Consider the following 19,405-nt stretch of genomic DNA (forward strand, 5'->3'; position numbering starts at 1 on the left):
CGAGCTTTTCGGAGAGCTTTTAGCTTATTAAGTTCTTTTAAAGGCTTAACCAATTTAAATAGTTAATTTGGGTGTTTGATAAAAAGCTCACTAAAAAAGATTTTTAATTATTAAGAAAAAGCTAATTGAACAATTCCCACGCCAAATAATGTGGAAAAAATCAATTAAGCTGACAGGCGAATTAAGGAAATTTTATCAGTGGCTTATGCCATTGTATAAATAAAAATGCTACTCGTAACATACGTCAAAGTGAATTATGTAAATGCTTCATAGTACAAAAAATTCAACATATACGGAGAGAGTAAAACACTATTCATGCTCAAGCAGCCTGACTTTTTAGATTGAATGTAATTCAAGCATACACAAGTTTCACCATTTTCATACTAACAAATGGCATGCAATCTATCAACTATACACCTTTACATCAAAACCAAGATCAAAACAAGTAATAGCAGTGTCATCGAACAAATGATGAGCCTTGAACTGGAAAATTGGATTACATAGGGAGGAAAATCTAACTCTAGATACTCAATTCATTCACAAAGACCGAGGAATTATATACTACGCCAGCCTTGGCATTGGTCACTTCCGAATGTTAAGTTCCTTCGCAATATCTCTTGTTAGGCTGAATTGCATAGTGCTGTGCCAAGGAAACAAAGTTCGAGTAACTGGTAGCTTTCTTCGAAGATCCTGCCATCACAATTGTAAGAGAAGGTCTCAGAAAGTAATGAGAGAGTTGTAAAGACAAAGGCAAATGAACATCTATGCCAAAACTCTTTCATGTAGCACCTCAACACATCCATGACTTTTAAATTTTGCAGGTCAGTTGTAACCAATAATTTCAATCACACAATCAAAACAAATATACAAAGTGGCTGTTTTCTAAATCATAAAACAGTTTGAAACTAAAATTCTGAATTAGCTGGATATAATAAAAAGTTACAAAACCAGCAACAAGGCCAACAACAAGAAGCTTGGATAGAAAGTACCTTGAAAGTGGTGTCCGGTAGCTTTAAGTATGAAGCCTGTATATGAAAAGTTATCAGCAAAGGAAACAGAAAATATCCAAAAGTATTGTGTCAAAAAAAGAAAATATCCAAAAGTAAACCAAAACATTAATTCAAAAAAAAATGTGGAATGGAAAGCAAGGATATTCAATTTCATTGAAAATTTGCAATGGCAGGGGCAGCAGAACTAAGAACTGTGTTAGATCTTTTTTACTTTAAAGACAACTGGAGAAACAGGAGCCTTTCTCTCATTCGCTACTTTTTTTATATTCCATTATTACCTTTTCTCTTCCACATCCTGATTTATACAAACTAGCTGTCAGAAAATCATATAAAATTACCTCCAGAGCTGCCAAGTACTCTGTTTCCTGATGCCGAATGATGTTGGCAATGGCTAAGGCTGAATCTTCTGGGTTCTGAAACAAAATGAAAAATACTCAGGACACAAGCAGTTTAATTAAGTGTGTAGAGGGTGAAACACAGATCAGACAGATATGCGATAGAAGCACATATTTCTCAAGATAGGCTAAATCTTTCTTCTTGGGAAGGAAAAAGCAAAAGGGAATTAGTCATAAACACAACTCCTGCAGCCAACCCCACCAATAGAGATCCATTAGGGAACAAGTTAACTTGCTTCAGGGCAGGGCAAAGTCTTCTTTACACAGTCAATGTATGTCCACAAGGCATATGAAATTTACAGAATATAATGGTAATATGTATAGTTAAGTATCCCAATAACATTTAACCAAGTGTGTAGCACTGTAAGGTGTGTACGCCCATTGAAGATAAGCAATAGCATAGCTTACTAGGGAGAGAGCTCAAAAGGATAGCTCCAAGAGTGTGACTTAGCTACATCATCTCAACAATAGTATTATTGCAAACAGAACAACCAAACAAGTTACGAAGTATATAACTCTGAGTAAGCCAACACCCTTTGCTTGGTGAGAAGCTTTCATTAGTCAGAATTATAGGTCTTCAGAAAAGAAAAGATTCTTTTCAACAATGACTAGCATACCAACCAGTAGGTCCGAAATAATGACAATGCCCTAGCCAGATATTAACATGACAACATTGAAAGAAAACAGATGAAAAATATTAAATCTTAACTCACCTGTAGTAGAGTTGAATCACTGCATTCATGGTTTGCATCCAACTGAACATTTCCCTCCTCAAAGTAATGAGCCCCTACCTAAACAAGTTAAATTAACAAGAGTTTCAGAACCCATTGATCAAACTTCAAGTAACTTCTTTCATTTAACACAAAATATGAAAATTGCCCAAAACCCCAATACTATCCAATTGCAAGTTGCAACTACCTGCAATTTGCCTCGTATTTCCACCATTTGATCCTCATCCTTGAACTCAACATTCCATATCGATCTCCAACTTCCGTTGCTGTGTGATACACCAAAGATACTTTAGATCTATGATCAGCTGGAAGATAAGCTCCAAAAAATTTCCACTTGGGGGGGGTGGGGGGGAGGAATTATTACACGATTTAAAACAGCTATACAAAAACATATATGACACACAAAACATAAAGGGACTTAAAATTACATCCCAGCTTAGGTGCAATGCAGATTACATCTTCAGTTGTTTCTTAGGAACATGAAAATAGTATTGTATTTTATAATATAATAAGATGTTGAGTGCTAGGGTGATAAGGGTGCTACAGGCTTTCTGAGGCACTAGGCAACTGCAAAATGACATTCAAGAGCAAGGTAGCTATATCTCTTTTTATGAATCAGATATAAAGAAAATGTCATTTGCACAGTACCAACAAATGTGTCCGGAAATGATGATGAATATCAAATGATACCTGCTCTATTTGCATTACATTTAAGTGCGACACACCAAAATTTCTGATAAAAAAACTTAGCATAGAGACTTCATGAATGGAGCTCTCACAACTCACAAGACCTCTAAACTTCACCGACTAAAAAACACAAGGTGGACTAGATATGTAATGCTATCCGAATTAACATCTAAAAAACAAGAAAAAATGGGTAAAGCCGACAAATAATAGTAGCTCTTAAGGAAAATAAGTGCAGATGAACTCACCAGAAATTATTAGGACTGAGCCTGGCGGCAGAAATAACGACAACTAACTCAAAATCAGACCCAGGTTCTTCCACATCTTTCCCCTTTACACAATAAACTGCAGAGAACCCTTTTGGATAAGCTTCACTAGCATATTTCATGATTTCAGCATCCAAAGCACATCTGCAACAAAAGTCAAAAGATTTAACTGTAGAACAACAGGACTGATTTAAGAGTGCAATCCACAAGCCAGAATATCAAGACATGCAACTTATCTTAATCCAACTTTAATTAGTATCTTAAGCATTGTCAGTTAGATTCAATTGACCGTTACATAAATGAATCAAGTCCCTAGAAGAACAAAAAAAGTAGTTCAACTATACACTTTCTTTCATATGAGAGATATATGATCCTACTCATTCATTTGATTTATCTAGAATTCAAGCAGTATGGAAACATATAACAACTAATTAACCATTCAATTCTATTATCACCAACAGCTTTCAGACTACTAAGAAAAGTCCTGGCTTTAAAGGTAAGTCTATACTTCAGAGCACAACGTCAGTCACCAAGGCATTTCATATTAGAGATCAAAGTACCAAAGCAATAAACCACCTGAAGTCCTCAATGTAGGAAGATGGAAGTTCCTCGTCACTAGCAGGTCTCGCCTCTGTACAAGCCTGAGCCAGTTTAGCAAGTTATGATAAAAATCATAATTTGAATTTCCAGACATGTATAAAAAAGACAAGTATAAGACTATGATGCAGATTTTTTTTTGTTTTTTTTTTTAACAAAAGTTTAACATGAAGACATGCTTCCATCAAATCCTTTAATAATGTGGCCCAACCCCCCTTACCCTGGGAAGGAGGGAAAATTCCTTTGTTGTAAACAAGCAAAGATAATTCAAAGGTAGGAATGACAAAGGGATAACATATTACAAAGATCATAGGCATATAATACCATTTCCAGTAGATGGATGTCAAAAGAAACAAAAAAAACTGATAAAGAGTATAATAAATGCAGACCCAATAATTAAGAAGGACATATCAAGTTCTTTTCAATAATCTAACATTTATGAAAAATTGAGGAAATTGACATAAGATGGTCACCCAAGAGTTCAAGAAAACTCCAGCTTGAGATATGGATTATCTCTTGATCCTTGTTCTTTTGGTGTAAAGTGAAAAATAGTACTCCGTACTCCATAGTATGAATTGCATAATTATAAAATATATATATATAAGGCACCAACCCTTATTGTTCTCTATATGACCTATTATGTCAGGTTGTAAATTTAAAACAGGATTAGAAAAGAGTAGAAAATGGAAGTAAAGACTCACTTGTTTGACATGATCTACAATAGCAACTTGAGCTGTCCTAGGATCAAGATACTCATTCTCAGCAACCTCACTGAATGGTGCAATAATCACCTGCAACGAAACAAGAAGATTAATTTTCATAGACATCACAAGCATGTATCCCAGATCCCGTGTCATTGGATACACTCTACATCTTTTATCTCCAATATCAGTAATATCTAACATCAGAATTTCACTAATTGACATTCTTAAAAGGCACTCAAAAACGAAAAATCGAAAGAATAAACAAAAATTAAAATAGTATAAAGAGTCTTGTTTAACCAAATTAGTGACATAGTGCAACATTTCACACACATCAAACAAAAAGTAGCTCAGCAATTAAATGTCAATCTAATCCGACCGATTAAGTGAAGAATTAAGGTTATCATTTGTGATTAATCTACTTAATTCCCTCCACAAAAAATACCAATAATTTAGGCACAATTTCACAATGCAGCCAAATATACCCGCAACATTTTCCAATAATAAACCCTAAAACATCAAAAAGCTCAACATCTAAAATACAAACCAAATAACAATAAAAACAGACAGAAAAGTAAAAAGGCCGAAAACGTCGAAAATAACACTAACATCACCACTTCTATCAGGAAGCTCAAGACAAATCAAATGAGATTTGTTATACTGAGGAAACGCCTCCAAAGCAGCCAAATTATGCACATTATCATCCTTCAAAATCGTCTTCAAATCTATTCATCAACAACACAAAAAAACGCAAAAATCAGCAATAAAATCTAAAAAAACCACGAAAAATCAACGAAGAAAAAAGCGACGAAAATTGGAGAGAGAAAAAGAAGATGACCTTTGAAAATGTACTGGATTTCGCCGGCGGGAGAGTTTAAGAGGAACCATTTGGCAATCTCAATCTTCTGTTTATCGCTGAGTTGAAGGTCGGAGTCATGGTCCGCCATGGAAGTTGAGCTTTATCTCTCTAAGAAAATGGATTTTCTCTCTCTAGAAATGAAGGAGGGGGGGTGTCGTTGGTTTGAAGTATTGAGTGAGTATCTGTCTGGGTAGAAAGTGCGAAGGGGAAGGAAGTAGTAACGTGGGTTTGAAATGATTTCAGCGCAGAATTTGCGACACTTTTTTAATTATTGTGGTGTGCTTGGGATGGGAGTCTGGGAGATGGGACTTTCGTTGTCCGTTTCAATTTTGAAAAATTTATATTTTAATAATAGAGTGTATAGGGGGATGGGGTCCATGTTCGTATAATCCGATGGAAATAGTCGGATAGGAATAGTCGAGGAATAATACAGACTACTTCGTATTGACATTTACGTGTATAAATTAAGATGATAAGAGAGTTGTTCTTAGTTACAAGTCTCTAATTTGATTTATAGGGACACTTGTGATTAATGACAAGATCTTTCTACCTAAATACCCAATCAAGACTTAGCTTAACTTAAATCTTAATGTGTCAGAATTTGATTACTTTAAATTAATGGATAAAGTAGCCTAAGATGGAATTATCAACATTTTAATAACAAGCTCAGATCTTATGTTCCATAAATTCTTTACTTCAACCTTCTATCCTATAAAATATGCTTCGTAGTAACAAGCATCCAATCGAGTATCATGCACGCTCATGCATGGGAGCACCACGCCACAGTCGCTAACTCACCACCACTAGTTGTACTCTTGAATGTTGAGCAAGAGACTTGAGAAGACTCAAAAAAATATTTTTTTTAAAAAAATAAAATAAAATAATAATAATAATAATAATAATAATACTAATACTAATAATAATAATACTAATAATAATAATAATAATAATGATAATAATAATAATAATAATAATAAATAAATAAATAAATAAATAAATAAAAAATCAAGCACCTAAATGGTTTTTGAAGCAGCAAAATTGGGACTCAACTCACTCAAGTATCAACTAAAAAACTCAATAAACAAAACAAAACAAAACTTCAGCATTCAAAAATCATAGTACATCATATCCTGCCAACTACAGAACAGAATGTTCAGCATCAGGCCATCATCCCTTAACTTGGCATTTTCCTGAGTTTTCAGGGTTGAAACTACAAACTAGGGGGACAAAACTACTGCCTTTAAGAACAGAAGTAATTAGTTCATATCTACATTTGTCAGATGACATTCCTATCCTTTGTACAATTTTCAGGCTTACAGTGCGCTCCTTCTGATGACTAGGGTACACCAAGCCAAGGAAAGCCGCTACAAGTCTATAACTAAAGATACTGTTAATTTCAACTTCACTATCAAGCGCTAGCATAAATTCACTTTCGAACCATAACTAGCTTCCAAGTATCGTTTCCATGCCCTCAAGGGATTCAACTGCCGATATTCTCGGGACACAAAGTTCAACTGATCTGGTAATACACCTCTTACAGCAAAGCCAATATAATCTGTGGAATTCGTGAAACTCTGGATTCTAGACATAATGCTGCCATTAGTAAACCTAGTACCTTCATCGAATTCATAAATAGACTCCTCTTGATGTGAGTGAATCACTTCTTTGTTTTGCCTTTCTAGTTCAGACATTTCTGAGTCGTCTTGAGATGATATATAATTATTCAAGCCAAATGACTCCCAATCAACCTGCTGCATGATCTCAGCAGCTCGGTCAATGCCCTTTAAGGCATATTCTTTAATTTGACGAGGTTTCTCAAGGGCCAATTTGTCCACCTGGAGTTTCAGTTCATTCAGTTTCTGGCCTATCCTTGTAGACACAGCATCATATGAGTCCCCTCTTGATGCAAGATCTGTTTCTTCGGCATTAAGCAAATCATCAAACACCATAGGATCGCCAATAAGTACAGTCACCTACATAATTCCACATGCAGAAGCAATTATTACTCATGCCAGCAAAACAAATTAACAAGAAAACAGTTGCACAAGTCAATGGATTAAGGAAATGAAACTGCACTATTATTCTCAACATAGCATAACAAACAAAGAATCAATGCTATTGCACTAAACCCTCAACAAAAAAAAAATTATTGTTCTTTGGTTTTGTGGGATGAGCGACTGGATAACACACTACGTGATGCATACAAAATCTGGGAAGAGCTAAGTAGCTAAGTTTAACTTACTGTCTTGCCAATCCTTGGAAAGCTGGCTCCAATAGGTATAATCTCTTGCATACCAGTATGCACAAATGGGACTACAATCGGTGTTTTGTCAGCATCCAACACCAACCTGTAAAGGAAAAATCACACACACAAAAACTATTTAGAACCCTGCCATATTCAGAAGTATAACATGTACGAATGCAAACTATACATTTTCAATAACCCCCACCCCCAAAAAAAAAATCTCTAAAACATGCATGTGATAATTAAAGCAGAGCAGGAACAAACAATGAGATGCAATGCTTTATCGTCAACAAACATGTAGTTCATTAAAATGCATTGTAAGAACTAAAGATCTTTATGACATATTCATTAATTAATTATCATACTTTCTACTTTCTCATGAGTTAGTGCAGTTTCATCTTTACTATGATTGCTTTTTTTCTTTTTGGGGGAAGGGGCAAGTTGATATAAAGAAGACCCCTCACAGCAATATGAATTAGAATATCAAGACTACAAAGTTTATAAACAACTGACATAAAGATCTGACCTCCCAACACCCCTCTTGGCTGACCCAATAGTTTTCCCACCATCTCGTGAACGGCTACCTTCAGGGAAGATGTGAACCCATCCGCCATTATTTAGTTTAGATATAGCTGTGTCCAGGCCCTGGAGCAGGCAAAGCCACAGATACAGTGTAAACACAGTTGAAACAAAATGATACAATATTGATCATACGAAGTACAAATTACATTACAGTACCAAATGAATTACTATTTAGGAAACTGGTATACCTTCTGGTATATCCCATCACCACGAGAAACTGGCAAAACCTTTAACGACTTGAAGAATGCAGAAGTGACTGGATTTTTGAAGCATCGATCACTTGCACAGAGGGTCCATCTTAAGTTTTGAGCATCCATGAGAACACGTGGAGGGAGCAACGATGCAATCACAAGTGGATCATCCATAGAAGCAACATGATTACTAACCTACAATGCACAAGCAATTTAAGGCCACATCAGATCATGTTTCTCTCCTTCTTATAAAGAACTCTCTCCCACTATGTATAGAGCTACAGAGATACAACTATACACTTCAACAAATATTAGTACCTACGAAATAAGGAAGAGTGCATAAATTTAACCATAAATGATGATGTATTGACTGGTATACATGATTTTTCAGCTCATCAAGCAAGTAAGGCCCGTATAAAGCAAGCATGAGTCCATGATAGGCCAGCATGGGTGATTTTTCTAAAAATGTCGTGCCAACAGCAATTTTTTACTCAACATCACAATAAATAACTCATCTGCAATGTACAACAATTAAATTTGTTGTGACTTTTACTGTTGTTATAGAAACTGCCCTTAATTTAAGAGCAAATTTAATTCTACTTTGTTAATAAATTATCTTCTCAGCATAAAGCAAGTAACCAACATAAACAAAAGACCATCATGCACACAAACACACATCATCCAAAACATTCAACTCTACCTCAGATACAACTCTCTAAATGTAACCGATGAACAAGAGAGTGAGGAATAAAAACCAACAAAAAACTTCCCACTTTCTCGCTAATAAAAATCATTATCACGAGCAGTAGCTGAAACTTCTATTCGATCTACCGAATCAACTTCTGCCTACCCCGCCCGGTCAAGGCTCGTCAAGAGCCGGTGGTGGGAATTTAAGAAAGTCGGGCCGATCGAGTGTCTTTATTCAAGCAAGGGTAGAAAAGAAGAACGACGCTCACACAATGATTGGAAGGAAATACTCTAGGCAGTAAAGGAAGATGAAGGAAATGGTACAAACTGTTATCAGAGGCTTCTCTTTAGATTTACTCTGCACAGCGCTAAGTAACTTCTCTGCACCATAAACCTGGACACGGTTGAGTCCATGCATAAATACATGACAAACATTCCCAAGAACAGGTACTGCCACAGCCTGAACCATGCGGGTGATAGCTGACTCTTCTTCAGCATATATATCCCTTTTAACTGCATACATTCAAATTTTTCACGGAATTAACAAACAATTATCCATATCTCAACTTATATATAAGTGCATTTCAGTATATTGATTTGCAAGTGATGGAAATGGAATTAATACACAATTTCCATTACATATTGTTTGGTATGGGGGGTGTTGTAATACACTTTATTTCCTTAAGGTAATAATTATCACCCGTAGCACACTTTCTAACCCTATGGTAAGTTGGTAACTAAGTTTTACCCTCTTCATATCCCAATCCTTAGAAAATAATTACTTTTTATACTAAACAACAAATAATGGTATTGGTTAGCATTACCCTATCTCCTCTTCAATATTTTATTTTCCCAACCTCATACAAACATCCACGAAATATAATTCAAGCATTCAACAATAAATGTATGTTTGGTATGAATATTGGGAAGAAAACAAATAAGACAGAGAAAGAGCAACTATAAGTGTTACCATTTTTCTTTTCCCGGTATAAATAATAAAAGGAATTTCTTGTATCAAATTGCAGATGGAGGAGGGAAACAAATTTGTTATCATAGGGGTTGAAAGAGTAACAAATGGGGGTTATACCCTTAGGAAATGAAGTGTGATACCACACCTCTCATGCCAAACAATGAGTAATAGTAACAGTTAATTGATTCCATTTTCATCACTTAAAACATTGTAACACTTGGAGCATGTTCGGTACGAAAATATATGGAGCTGAAAACAGAATCACTGAAGTAATTCAGTTATAGGTAGCTGTATGGTAAAAGTTTCTACTCAACTACCCTCCCTCTTTAAACTTGTACAAGTTTGGTAGCACAGAAAGTTACCTTCCTCAATTTCTCTCCTCCCCCTCTCAATTGATTCCATTCCAATTCATCCTAATACCAAACAATCCATCAAACGGTTATCGTTACCCTTTCCCTCTCTCACTCGATTTCATTCCAATCCGTTTCCTTCATCCACTCCAAATACACCCTTAATCTGCCCTAGCATATCTAATACGACCAAATTTATCACATACTCCGCAGTGAGTTCACACAATAATTGATAAAACTACATGATTTGAGGCAGTTTAATTTATACATTATGCTCATATTACTAAAGCAAAATACTAGTATCATTTACTTCGTAGATCATCATCAGCTATAAATACTTCGATACAAAACTGATCAAATCAAAACAAACATCAACTCAACGCATAATCAAACTAAATACACCTTCAACCTGACCTAAAAAAATCCAATCATGATCAAATTCAAGCACACAGTAAGCTCATACAACAATTACAAATTAATGCAATAAAAACATCAATCCACCGCATAACACAACAATCAAACAAATCTTCATACCAAAATCACAAACTTACCTCGTTTAATGCGGGAGAACGCAGAAGAGGGAGACGCAGAGGTAGAGGAGAGAGAATCACGACGGAAATCACGAAATCGATGAAACCAACGCTTAACAGCGGCCGAAACACGGCCATCAACGGCGGAAGAGAGAGAATCACGACGACGGTAAAGATGACGATCGACGGCAACACGGAAGCGTTGGCGGAGCTGAAGCTGCAAGAAGCGAGCATTGGATTTGAGAAGATCGCCTCTGTCGAGGAGATGGTGGTAGTGATACTGGTATTGCTGGCCCACCATTTCAATGGAGGAGAGAGAAAATCTGAGAGTGTGTTTGTTTGTTTGGAGGAGAGAGAAAGAAGAAGAGGAAGAAAGCGACGGTGGTTTGAGGAAAGTGATGGGGAAAAGTGTGATAAAATGCGCCGGGGGAAGAGGTGGAGTAGTGCGCACGATAGGGAAGATATTTAGGTTTTGGATAAGGGAGGTTCAAGGTTAGTGGAAACTTTGGGGCCCACAATATAGATGTTGATTGGATATACTGTTGAGAATTTTTTTTTTTTTTTTTTTTTTGGAATATAATGATATATGGAGTGTGGAAGATTAGAAATACTTCTTGTATGTTCTAGAACTATACCAGCACCAAAAAAAAAAAATTTTGTTCTAGAACTATATGATGATCAAGTTGATAATTATATACAGTACATATGTATGTTGGAGAACATCGAAGAAGGTGTAATCTATTGTTACTCGGACTCCTCATTTCACCTCACGTACCCGTGTTGGACCCCTCGACACTTGGACATGAGTATGACACCCGAACACTTCACTTTTAGTTCAAATTATGGAACTTTTTAACAAAATAACCGAGTCGGATGCTTGGACATGTACCCGTGTTGAACATAGGTGCCTGAGTCCAAGTAACATAGGGTGTAATGTCTATTGATTCTAATTAGAGGTAGATTAGAAAGCATGTGGGTGAAAGAGAAAGGAAAAAGTCTTTACTTATCAACTGATAAACACTTGAAAATTGAGACAATACAATATAGTTACAACTCACAAAGTTACAAGTGTACAAGGTAGCAATGGGGCAATGCTGCAAGCCTCAGTCACCCTAATATTGGTCATTAAAAGGTTAAATTAAACTAAGAATAACAATTTATGTTCATAACCAAATGATATATTGAGTATCTGATCGGGTATGGTCAACCTTGTGACCTCAAAGTTACAAGATGAATTCCTTACCAACTACACCAAGTCTTTCATACTCAAATGATACATCGGGAATAGTCAACCTTGTAACCTCAAAGTTACAAGGTGAATTCCTTACCAACTACACCAAGTCTTACTTCATATTATCATTAAATATATCTAACCTTATGTTCAATCAATTTAATTTCCCACAAGTGGAATTCAATTATAAATTGTTGATGGCTTATAAGAATGTATTCTATTTGCCAATTTGGGTCCATTACTAATATTTAAGGAACCTATAGGGTGACACATTAACAAGCATTGATCTGATATTCATAATTTAGGGCTAATAAGCTAATATTATTACTAATAGCCTGGCTTTTACTCCCAATCACTTAATTATCAATCTTTTGGCCAAGACACTAAAAAGACTGATGTAAATGTAACAATGTGTGATCCTGACATTCAACATATCTAATGTAAATTCAATACTTAATTGTCAACCTTAGACACAAGTCTGCAACCTAATCATCTCGTACTTTTGATAAACTATCGTTCAAACACATGAAAATCTAACGGGTATAGCCAGCGAAAAGCCAAAATTGTTGCTGTTAAATGTAGAAAATGTGATTACTCATACAAGCAAGCGATTCAGTGAAAAGAATAGATATACAGTACTCATACAAACTAATACGAAGTAAATTATATACAGAGTATCTTACACAGCCTTATTATTGAACTTGAAGGGTTCAAAAAATAGAACTTGCATCTAAATGCTTAATCTTATTCTCGAATGGGAAATGACCTTGACGACAGTCAACACAAGAAGATCTGATAATTTGGGGAGGTACCTCCCACATTAAGGTAGTTAACATCCACAGCAAGTTCTCCAAATTTTTCTGTTAGGATGAAGCAACTTATTACAAAGACTTTTACTTTTGAGAAACGAATATAAGATTACAGATAAAAGAGCCAAACCTTCATATAATGTACGTACAAACTGTACATAATCAGGTATGAGATCTCTGTAGATAATACCATCAGGACGAGCATCCAAAACAACCAGCACACCTGACAAAAAGAAAATCAAAACCCTGTCAGCAATCTAGAAGAATATAATTGGTGGTTCTATTGATGGTGTGGCAAACAAAGCTAGGAAACAGCAACATTCAAAGTGAGCATAATGATGCTGTCTCAATTTCCTGAGAACCCCACCCTCACCAATAAATATATACGCAATCCAATGATATTCAATTCATGAGTAGATCTAAATGTAATAAAATACATGTTACAAGGAAAAAAAGTCGAATTATGAATGTACCAGGCGCAGCCCAAGCTTTACTCGAATCACTCGGCATAGGAGCTAACCAAAGAATGTTCCGTAAATTCATTGTACTATCATAAGCTAGATCAGAACCTGCAAATAATAGAATGATATGAGCCAACTGCCAACTAAAACCAGTATAGCTAAGACTATAGCCAATAGTGTCAGAGAAGTCATTTCAATACTACAAGAACTAGGAATTCAAATTACAGCTTTGTTCAGATCACATTTGGACAAGCTAACAGAAAATAAGATTGATTTCTTGGGCCACTAATTTTACTTTTACTTCTCCAAGGTCCCAAATTCCCAACTTCTAGTGCCCATGGATTGTAGGTTTTTTTTTTTTTTTTTAGAGTGACTCTGCTTACTGAGAGTATTGAACTTTAGCTTCTGTAGTGTACAGACTACAGACTGCATATAGTCTGCTTGCTGAGAATATCAAGCCTGAGATTCTCAAGTGTGCAGAGCTTCATCTTTTTTTTTTTTTTTTTTTTCCATTCGAGTAAATGGAATCTCAATTTTTAAAAAGAAAAGAAAAAAAAAGGGATTTTTTTTTTAATCTTTTGGAAACAACAAATCTGTTTAATTAAGAATTGATAGGAGTTCTGATCATAGTAACTGACCTCTTTGGCAGTACCCCATGTTATATGGAAATACTTTTTTGTCATAGGCTGGGTATTCCTTAGCATGGAACCTGCCATTTTTTTGGCATAAAAACAATGCAACAAGTGAGAACGAATTCAGTATCTAAGCAAAAGAATCAGGGGAACAGCAACAAACTAATTAAATTTAAAACAAGCACCATTGTACTTGTTTTTTGTTAAATCCATGTTTCCCTGTCTATCCAAGGAGTCTACATAAAAGAGTGTGTTTTGCAATGCAGACTGCATATATTTTCCCTCTAACCACAGGTATGATACTATACATTAAACAATTTCTCTATTTGTCTCTGAAGATATGCATTTTAGTAACAGCAGAATAGCTATCCAGGCAAATCTTTCACCCACTAAGAAACTTTCATCATACCATCAACAACATCATACGGAGTACCAAGTCCAAAACCTCAATAACTTTCCACTTCTTGATCCTACAAGTCACCAAACACCTCACATTCTCACTCCACCAAATTCTGACATTGAGTCATTGACAGGCTCTTATATTTTCATAAACCAAAATCCAGTCCAACTGTCAACCTCTTAGGCTCTTACACATTTCACTTTTCAAGAGTATAAAGAGAATTGTACATAAAGCAACCACAAACAATTTTATAGACACAAAGACGAGGAAAATTATAGGCGCACAGAATACTATTATCTAGCACCATGAAGTTTAAACAATAACAAACTGCAACTTCAATTACAGCTTTAAATTCATGATTGCACTGTGCAAAATGCCATAGATAATTAGATAGGATAGGTTGTCCTCTCTACTATGCTTAAAGCAGTATAGTTACAATAGGAAATTAACTTACAATATTCCAAGTCTTCCGGTGTCTTTAGCAAGAAAGAGGTGACCATGGAAGAAGTCATAGCGATTTAAAGAAACATCAAGTCCCACACTTGGACCCCGTGAAGCAATCATGTCAAATAAGAAAACAAGATAAGCATTCAACTCCTGCAAGTTGAATAACATCTCACATAATCTGTGAAGAACAAAGAAAATCATAATGCTCTGTAGTATAACAGAATCTAAAGATTTTTAGTTTAGTTTACATACATCGTTTATGAAATGCCAGCCATAGGGGGTTCTGGTGAGATGACACTTACATTCCTCCGATCCTTCAACATCAGGCACCTATTAAATGGATATCAAATGCAAGGATGTTCAGAGTGTCAACCAAGTATATACTTACGAAATGGCTTTTTTTAACAGACCTGGCAATATGGGTTCAGGGAATGAAATGCCAAACGTAAGCAAACAATAAAAACCGTCTTGTAGATTTTTGAAGTTTCCATTGGACAATTCATAGTTAAGGGTTCCTATTTCATTCTTACAAATCAGATTTGTTTCAATAATTGCTCAAGTGAAGAGGAAAACAAATTGGATAAGTGTAACTTATGCAACTTACTGAAAGGAATACATTTTTAAAAACTAATTCACTCTTCACATTCAGGTAAAAGCCACCCCCTATCAGTCATCCGAAGTTGTACATCCGCATAAATATCACTCATCAAAGCACCTCAGAATCGCATAAAAAGCCAGCCTAGTCTTAAGAGCACATTATCTTATACAAGACCTACATTATATAGAAAATTTTCACTTACACTTTTGGAGGGAAATCTTTTTGACTTCCAATAGAAATCAGTCAATCATAACTTATCACAAGAATCATTCATTCTGACTCTCCAATACATACCGTCCTCCCCCTCGAATACAATTTCTATAATACACCCAGGTGGATGGCCGGTATGTACCCCAATGTTCTTCTTCTATTATTCAAATTTATTTATTTATTCCCTGTTTTTACAGTTGATTTTTGGAAACCAAATGAGCATTTTAATTGTTCTTAATTAGTCATCATCTCAATATCAATTGTGCACACCTTTTGCTCTACTCTAAATCATCAACACCAATTCAAACAAACATTTCACAAATTCCAGCACAAAATTGATGTATTTGGTGCTAACAACTATATGATTGGCATTTACTAAAATCATCTGGACAAATCAACCTTAATTTCTGATTCTTGCTTTCATTTTCTATAATCCAAACTATACATTATACAAATGAAAATCAAATTTCCTGAAAAAAGAGGACTCACAGGTATGATCGTAGGATCTAGAGCACGGTGAATAACAGCAGGATCACCACCAGAATCAACAGAAAGCCGAGCAAGCTCCAAAACCGAGGAAGGCGGCCACAAAATCAACTCATCCTCTTCATTCTCTCTCCTTTGACCAACAACACTAACCATTGACCTCCGATTAACACCAACACCAACATCCTCAATTGACGATGAATTGAACGGAACAAGAAATCTGAAGCAAGACCTGAGTTGTCTGGCAACAATTGGATGGACCTTGGAAGCTTGATCTTCGGGGCCGAGGAGAGCGAGTAGGTCTGCAACTGTGGCTTTGGGAGGTCGAGAAGAAGGGTTGCGAGAGGAGAGAGAAAATGGCAATGGTGGTTTAGGGTTTAAGGAGAAGGAAGAAGATGAAGAAGATGATGAAGTGAGTGTGAAGGAGAAAGAGACGAGTAACGCCACTTTGATTGAGGAGGAGAGAGAAATGTGCCTCATTTCAGGTGTTTCTTATCTTTTGTTTTAGCGCGCTCTCTCTCCCCTCCTGTTGGTGGCTGTAGGCCTTGTCGCGGCGTTTTGGTCTAGGCGAAAACTTGTATACAACAAGTGTATAATGATTAAATCATATGAAAGTCAATGTAGTGATAGAATACACAATATTGACAACTTGTATGCAAATTGTTGCTATATTATTTGGTTTTAGGTAAAAGGTTAGGGGTACACTAAGTGTACAAGATTCTTTTTGTACACCACCAATTAAAAAACGCCAACTCAGCAATGTATTTATGGAAACAAAAAAAAAAAAAAGAGGAAAAGGAAAAAAAGAAGAGGGAAAGTTGGGCGATACAGATTTCATGTTGGGCGCCTAACTGATGAAAGTGTGCGGCAAAGTTTTGTGTGGGCGGCAACAATTAATGTCTCGATTAATGGGTAATACACCATTAATTTCCCAATTAAGCAAAGAAATTTCCCTTTTGTTGCCCCATGAATTCATCTTTTCCCCCAAAATTCGTTGGCGAAAAACACAACCAAATTTATTAAGGGAACGAATTGTGAAGAAATTACTCAAGTTTTCGTATCAATTTCGTCAATCAATTACAAGATTTGCAGGTAATCTTGTTAGTTTTTGGATTAATTCGCTTAAAATTCCTAATTTGATTTTTATGATAAATTAGGGTTTATATTGTATGATTTCGGAGTAAATGATTTTTGGGTAAAAATATAATTGAAGGAGTGTTGCTGGGTATAATTGTAATGGAATCAATTTTTAAATAAAATCGAGGTGTGTATGCTGTTAATAATACGAGTAATTTATTTATTTATAGGATCTCTTTGTTATATGTGGGGTCATATAGTCAAGATAAAACAAAATATTATTTTGCAGTATCTTTTTATATTTTGTAGCATACAAAATAATACTGTTGTGCGTTTGACAGTGTGGCAGTGTAATGGAAGTGAAAACGGGGCCTCTCGTTTGAACATTTATCTGAATGTAGTGATAAACGACGTGGTTAGTTCTATCGGAGATGTAGAATCAAACGATGTGACTGATAAAACTAACCACGTCGTTTATCACTACATTCAGATAAATGTTCAAACGAGAGGCCCCGTTTTCACTTCCATTACACTGCCACACTGTCAAACGCACAACAGTATTATTTTGTATGCTACAAAATATAAAAAGATACTGCAAAATAATATTTTGTTTTTATATTGACTATATGACCCCACGTATAACAGAGATCCTATAAATAAATAAATTATTATTAACAGCATACACACCTCGATTTTATTTAAAAATTGATTCCATTACAATTATACCCAGCAACACTTCTTCAATTATATATTTTTACCCAAAAATCATTTACTCCGAAATCATACAATATAAACCCTAATTTATCATAAAAATCAAATTAGGAATTTTAAGCGAATTAATCCAAAAACTAACAAGATTACCTGCAAATACTTGTAATTGATTGACGAAATTGATACGAAAACTTGAGTAATTTCTTCACAATTCGTTCCCTTAATAAATTTGGTTGTGTTCTTCGCCAACGAATTTTGGAGAAAAAGATGAATTCATGAGGCAACAGAAGGGAAATTTCTTTGCTTAATTGGGAAATTAATGGTGTATTACCCATTAATCGAGACATTAATTGTTGCCGCCCACACAAAACTTTGCCGCCCACCTTCATCAGTTTGGCGCCCAGCATGAAATCTGTACCGCCCAACTTTCCCTCTTCTTTTTTTCCTTTACCTCTTCTTTTTTTTGTTTCCATAAATACATTGCTGAGTTGGCGTTTTTTAATTGGTGGTGTACAAAAAGAATCTTGTACCCCTAGCCTTTTACCTAAGTGTACCTTACATTGCTCCTTGGTTTTATGGCCGATTACAAAAACATGATGTTGAAGATACAAACATTTAACATAACAAATTGGTTGTGGAAACTTACACATAAGACGGTCTTAACAATGAATGCTTGCAAAAGTTTCCAAAGAGTGTGTGTATTGGACATTCATCAACTGCCATCCACATGAGTTACATCAAGCATTATATTTTATGAAATCTACTTTGATATTTTAGCAAAAAAAATCATAGGAGTAGTTATGTAGCAAATCTTGTTGGGAGAACTTTTCCTCCAATTAGGGTTTGAACCGGCTTGAATCCAGATTAGTTAGAGTATAGTAGGCTCTAAAATACCAGATATGCGTGCATACAAAAATTTATTTTGTACCATATGTTCCTATTAGTTTAGTCATTCTCTGCTTTCTTCTTCTTCTTCTTTGGTCATCTATCCTCTCACCCTTCAACGTTAAGAATACAAGCATCATGTCTAACCTTCTCAAATCACAATCAATTACTTATTACTGACTTACTTTTCACTCATGTATTTGGATAAACAAATATTTCAAAATTATTTCAATGTGGATCAATATATCAAGCTTTTAACATTTTATTAATATTATTAAAATGAATTTTTTGGAATGGAGCATAAGTGTATAACTAGGGCCGTCTTAAACATTTTGGAGGCCCTGTTCTAACTCTGAAAATTGGGCCCTAGTTAGAACTACAATTTTTTTTTAATGAACATTGTCCGTCTTATTACAATGTATACACCAATTTTTTTTTTTTTTAAATGTAAAAATTAAAATCTCTCAAATGATTCAGCAAATAGTTAATTAAAAAAACAGACAGTACAACCAAAGATGATAAATGTTTATGCTAAATTTCGTCAAGTAGGATTTGATGTGGGATACGGGCTACGGATCAACTAAATTAAAATAAGGAATGTTGGATGCGGAAAATAAATGACGAAAGAAATAAAGAAAGAGAGGGGAGACACAATATGGT

At 35.3% G+C, this 19,405-nt stretch overlaps 3 protein-coding genes across 5 annotated transcripts; all 3 read right to left on the reverse strand.

The window, feature by feature from the left end:
* Window positions 1–316: 316 nt before the first annotated feature.
* On the reverse strand, window positions 317–5,519 carry LOC145604725 (F-actin-capping protein subunit alpha-like). Of its 3 annotated transcripts, none has more exons than XM_081660652.1 (10): window positions 5,223–5,519; window positions 4,994–5,109; window positions 4,385–4,474; window positions 3,663–3,727; window positions 3,069–3,230; window positions 2,324–2,393; window positions 2,119–2,196; window positions 1,349–1,423; window positions 990–1,025; window positions 317–690 (listed from the first exon to the last, which is right to left on the reverse strand). In XM_081660652.1, the coding sequence occupies exons 1-10, from the start codon at window positions 5,329–5,331 to the stop codon at window positions 583–585; spliced, it is 909 nt and encodes a 302-aa protein (XP_081516778.1). In that variant the 5' UTR covers window positions 5,332–5,519; the 3' UTR covers window positions 317–582. The 3 variants fall into 3 exon arrangements, with proteins under 3 accessions (XP_081516778.1, XP_081516777.1, XP_081516776.1); XM_081660651.1 differs by having other exon boundaries at window positions 2,324–2,402; XM_081660650.1 differs by having other exon boundaries at window positions 2,324–2,423.
* Window positions 5,520–6,297: 778 nt separating this feature from the next.
* LOC145604952 (uncharacterized) lies at window positions 6,298–11,187 on the reverse strand. The gene is made up of 6 exons (XM_081660948.1): window positions 10,820–11,187; window positions 9,277–9,461; window positions 8,259–8,456; window positions 8,015–8,133; window positions 7,486–7,591; window positions 6,298–7,216 (listed from the first exon to the last, which is right to left on the reverse strand). Exons 1-6 carry the CDS (start codon window positions 11,097–11,099, stop codon window positions 6,659–6,661), a joined length of 1,446 nt encoding a protein of 481 aa, XP_081517074.1. The 5' UTR covers window positions 11,100–11,187; the 3' UTR covers window positions 6,298–6,658.
* Window positions 11,188–12,640: 1,453 nt separating this feature from the next.
* LOC145605711 (uncharacterized) lies at window positions 12,641–16,655 on the reverse strand. Its single transcript, XM_081661783.1, has 7 exons — window positions 16,076–16,655; window positions 15,031–15,108; window positions 14,786–14,928; window positions 13,938–14,008; window positions 13,312–13,407; window positions 12,969–13,061; window positions 12,641–12,889 (listed from the first exon to the last, which is right to left on the reverse strand). The coding sequence occupies exons 1-7, from the start codon at window positions 16,550–16,552 to the stop codon at window positions 12,807–12,809; spliced, it is 1,041 nt and encodes a 346-aa protein (XP_081517909.1). The 5' UTR covers window positions 16,553–16,655; the 3' UTR covers window positions 12,641–12,806.
* Window positions 16,656–19,405: the final 2,750 nt, after the last annotated feature.

The sequence above is a fragment of the Chenopodium album genome, chromosome 22 (assembly GCF_948465745.1).
Source record: "Chenopodium album chromosome 22, dcCheAlbu1.1, whole genome shotgun sequence".
In the NCBI taxonomy this organism is placed as follows: Eukaryota; Viridiplantae; Streptophyta; class Magnoliopsida; order Caryophyllales; family Amaranthaceae; genus Chenopodium; species Chenopodium album.

Bases quoted from the DNA above. Each gene is read 5' to 3' on its own strand.
- LOC145604725 (XM_081660650.1), bottom strand. From the start codon at position 5,331: ATGGCGGACCATGACTCCGACCTTCAACTCAGCGATAAACAGAAGATT. The intron at 3,231-3,662 runs GTGGTTTATTGC...CTTTTGTTGCAG, and splicing joins TCCTACATTGAGGACTTCAG to ATGTGCTTTGGATGCTGAAA. The intron at 2,424-3,068 runs GTGAGTTCATCT...ATAGATCTAAAG, and splicing joins CTCAGTCCTAATAATTTCTG to TATCTTTGGTGTATCACACA.
- LOC145604952 (XM_081660948.1), bottom strand. From the start codon at position 11,099: ATGGTGGGCCAGCAATACCAGTATCACTACCACCATCTCCTCGACAGA. The intron at 9,462-10,819 runs GTAAGTTTGTGA...GAATGTATGCAG, and splicing joins GTTCTCCCGCATTAAACGAG to TTAAAAGGGATATATATGCT. The intron at 8,134-8,258 runs GTATACCAGTTT...TGCCTGCTCCAG, and splicing joins GTGATGGGATATACCAGAAG to GGCCTGGACACAGCTATATC.
- LOC145605711 (XM_081661783.1), bottom strand. From the start codon at position 16,552: ATGAGGCACATTTCTCTCTCCTCCTCAATCAAAGTGGCGTTACTCGTC. The intron at 14,009-14,785 runs GTAAGTTAATTT...AAAAAATGGCAG, and splicing joins ACCGGAAGACTTGGAATATT to GTTCCATGCTAAGGAATACC. The intron at 12,890-12,968 runs GTTTGGCTCTTT...TCATCCTAACAG, and splicing joins TGTACGTACATTATATGAAG to AAAAATTTGGAGAACTTGCT.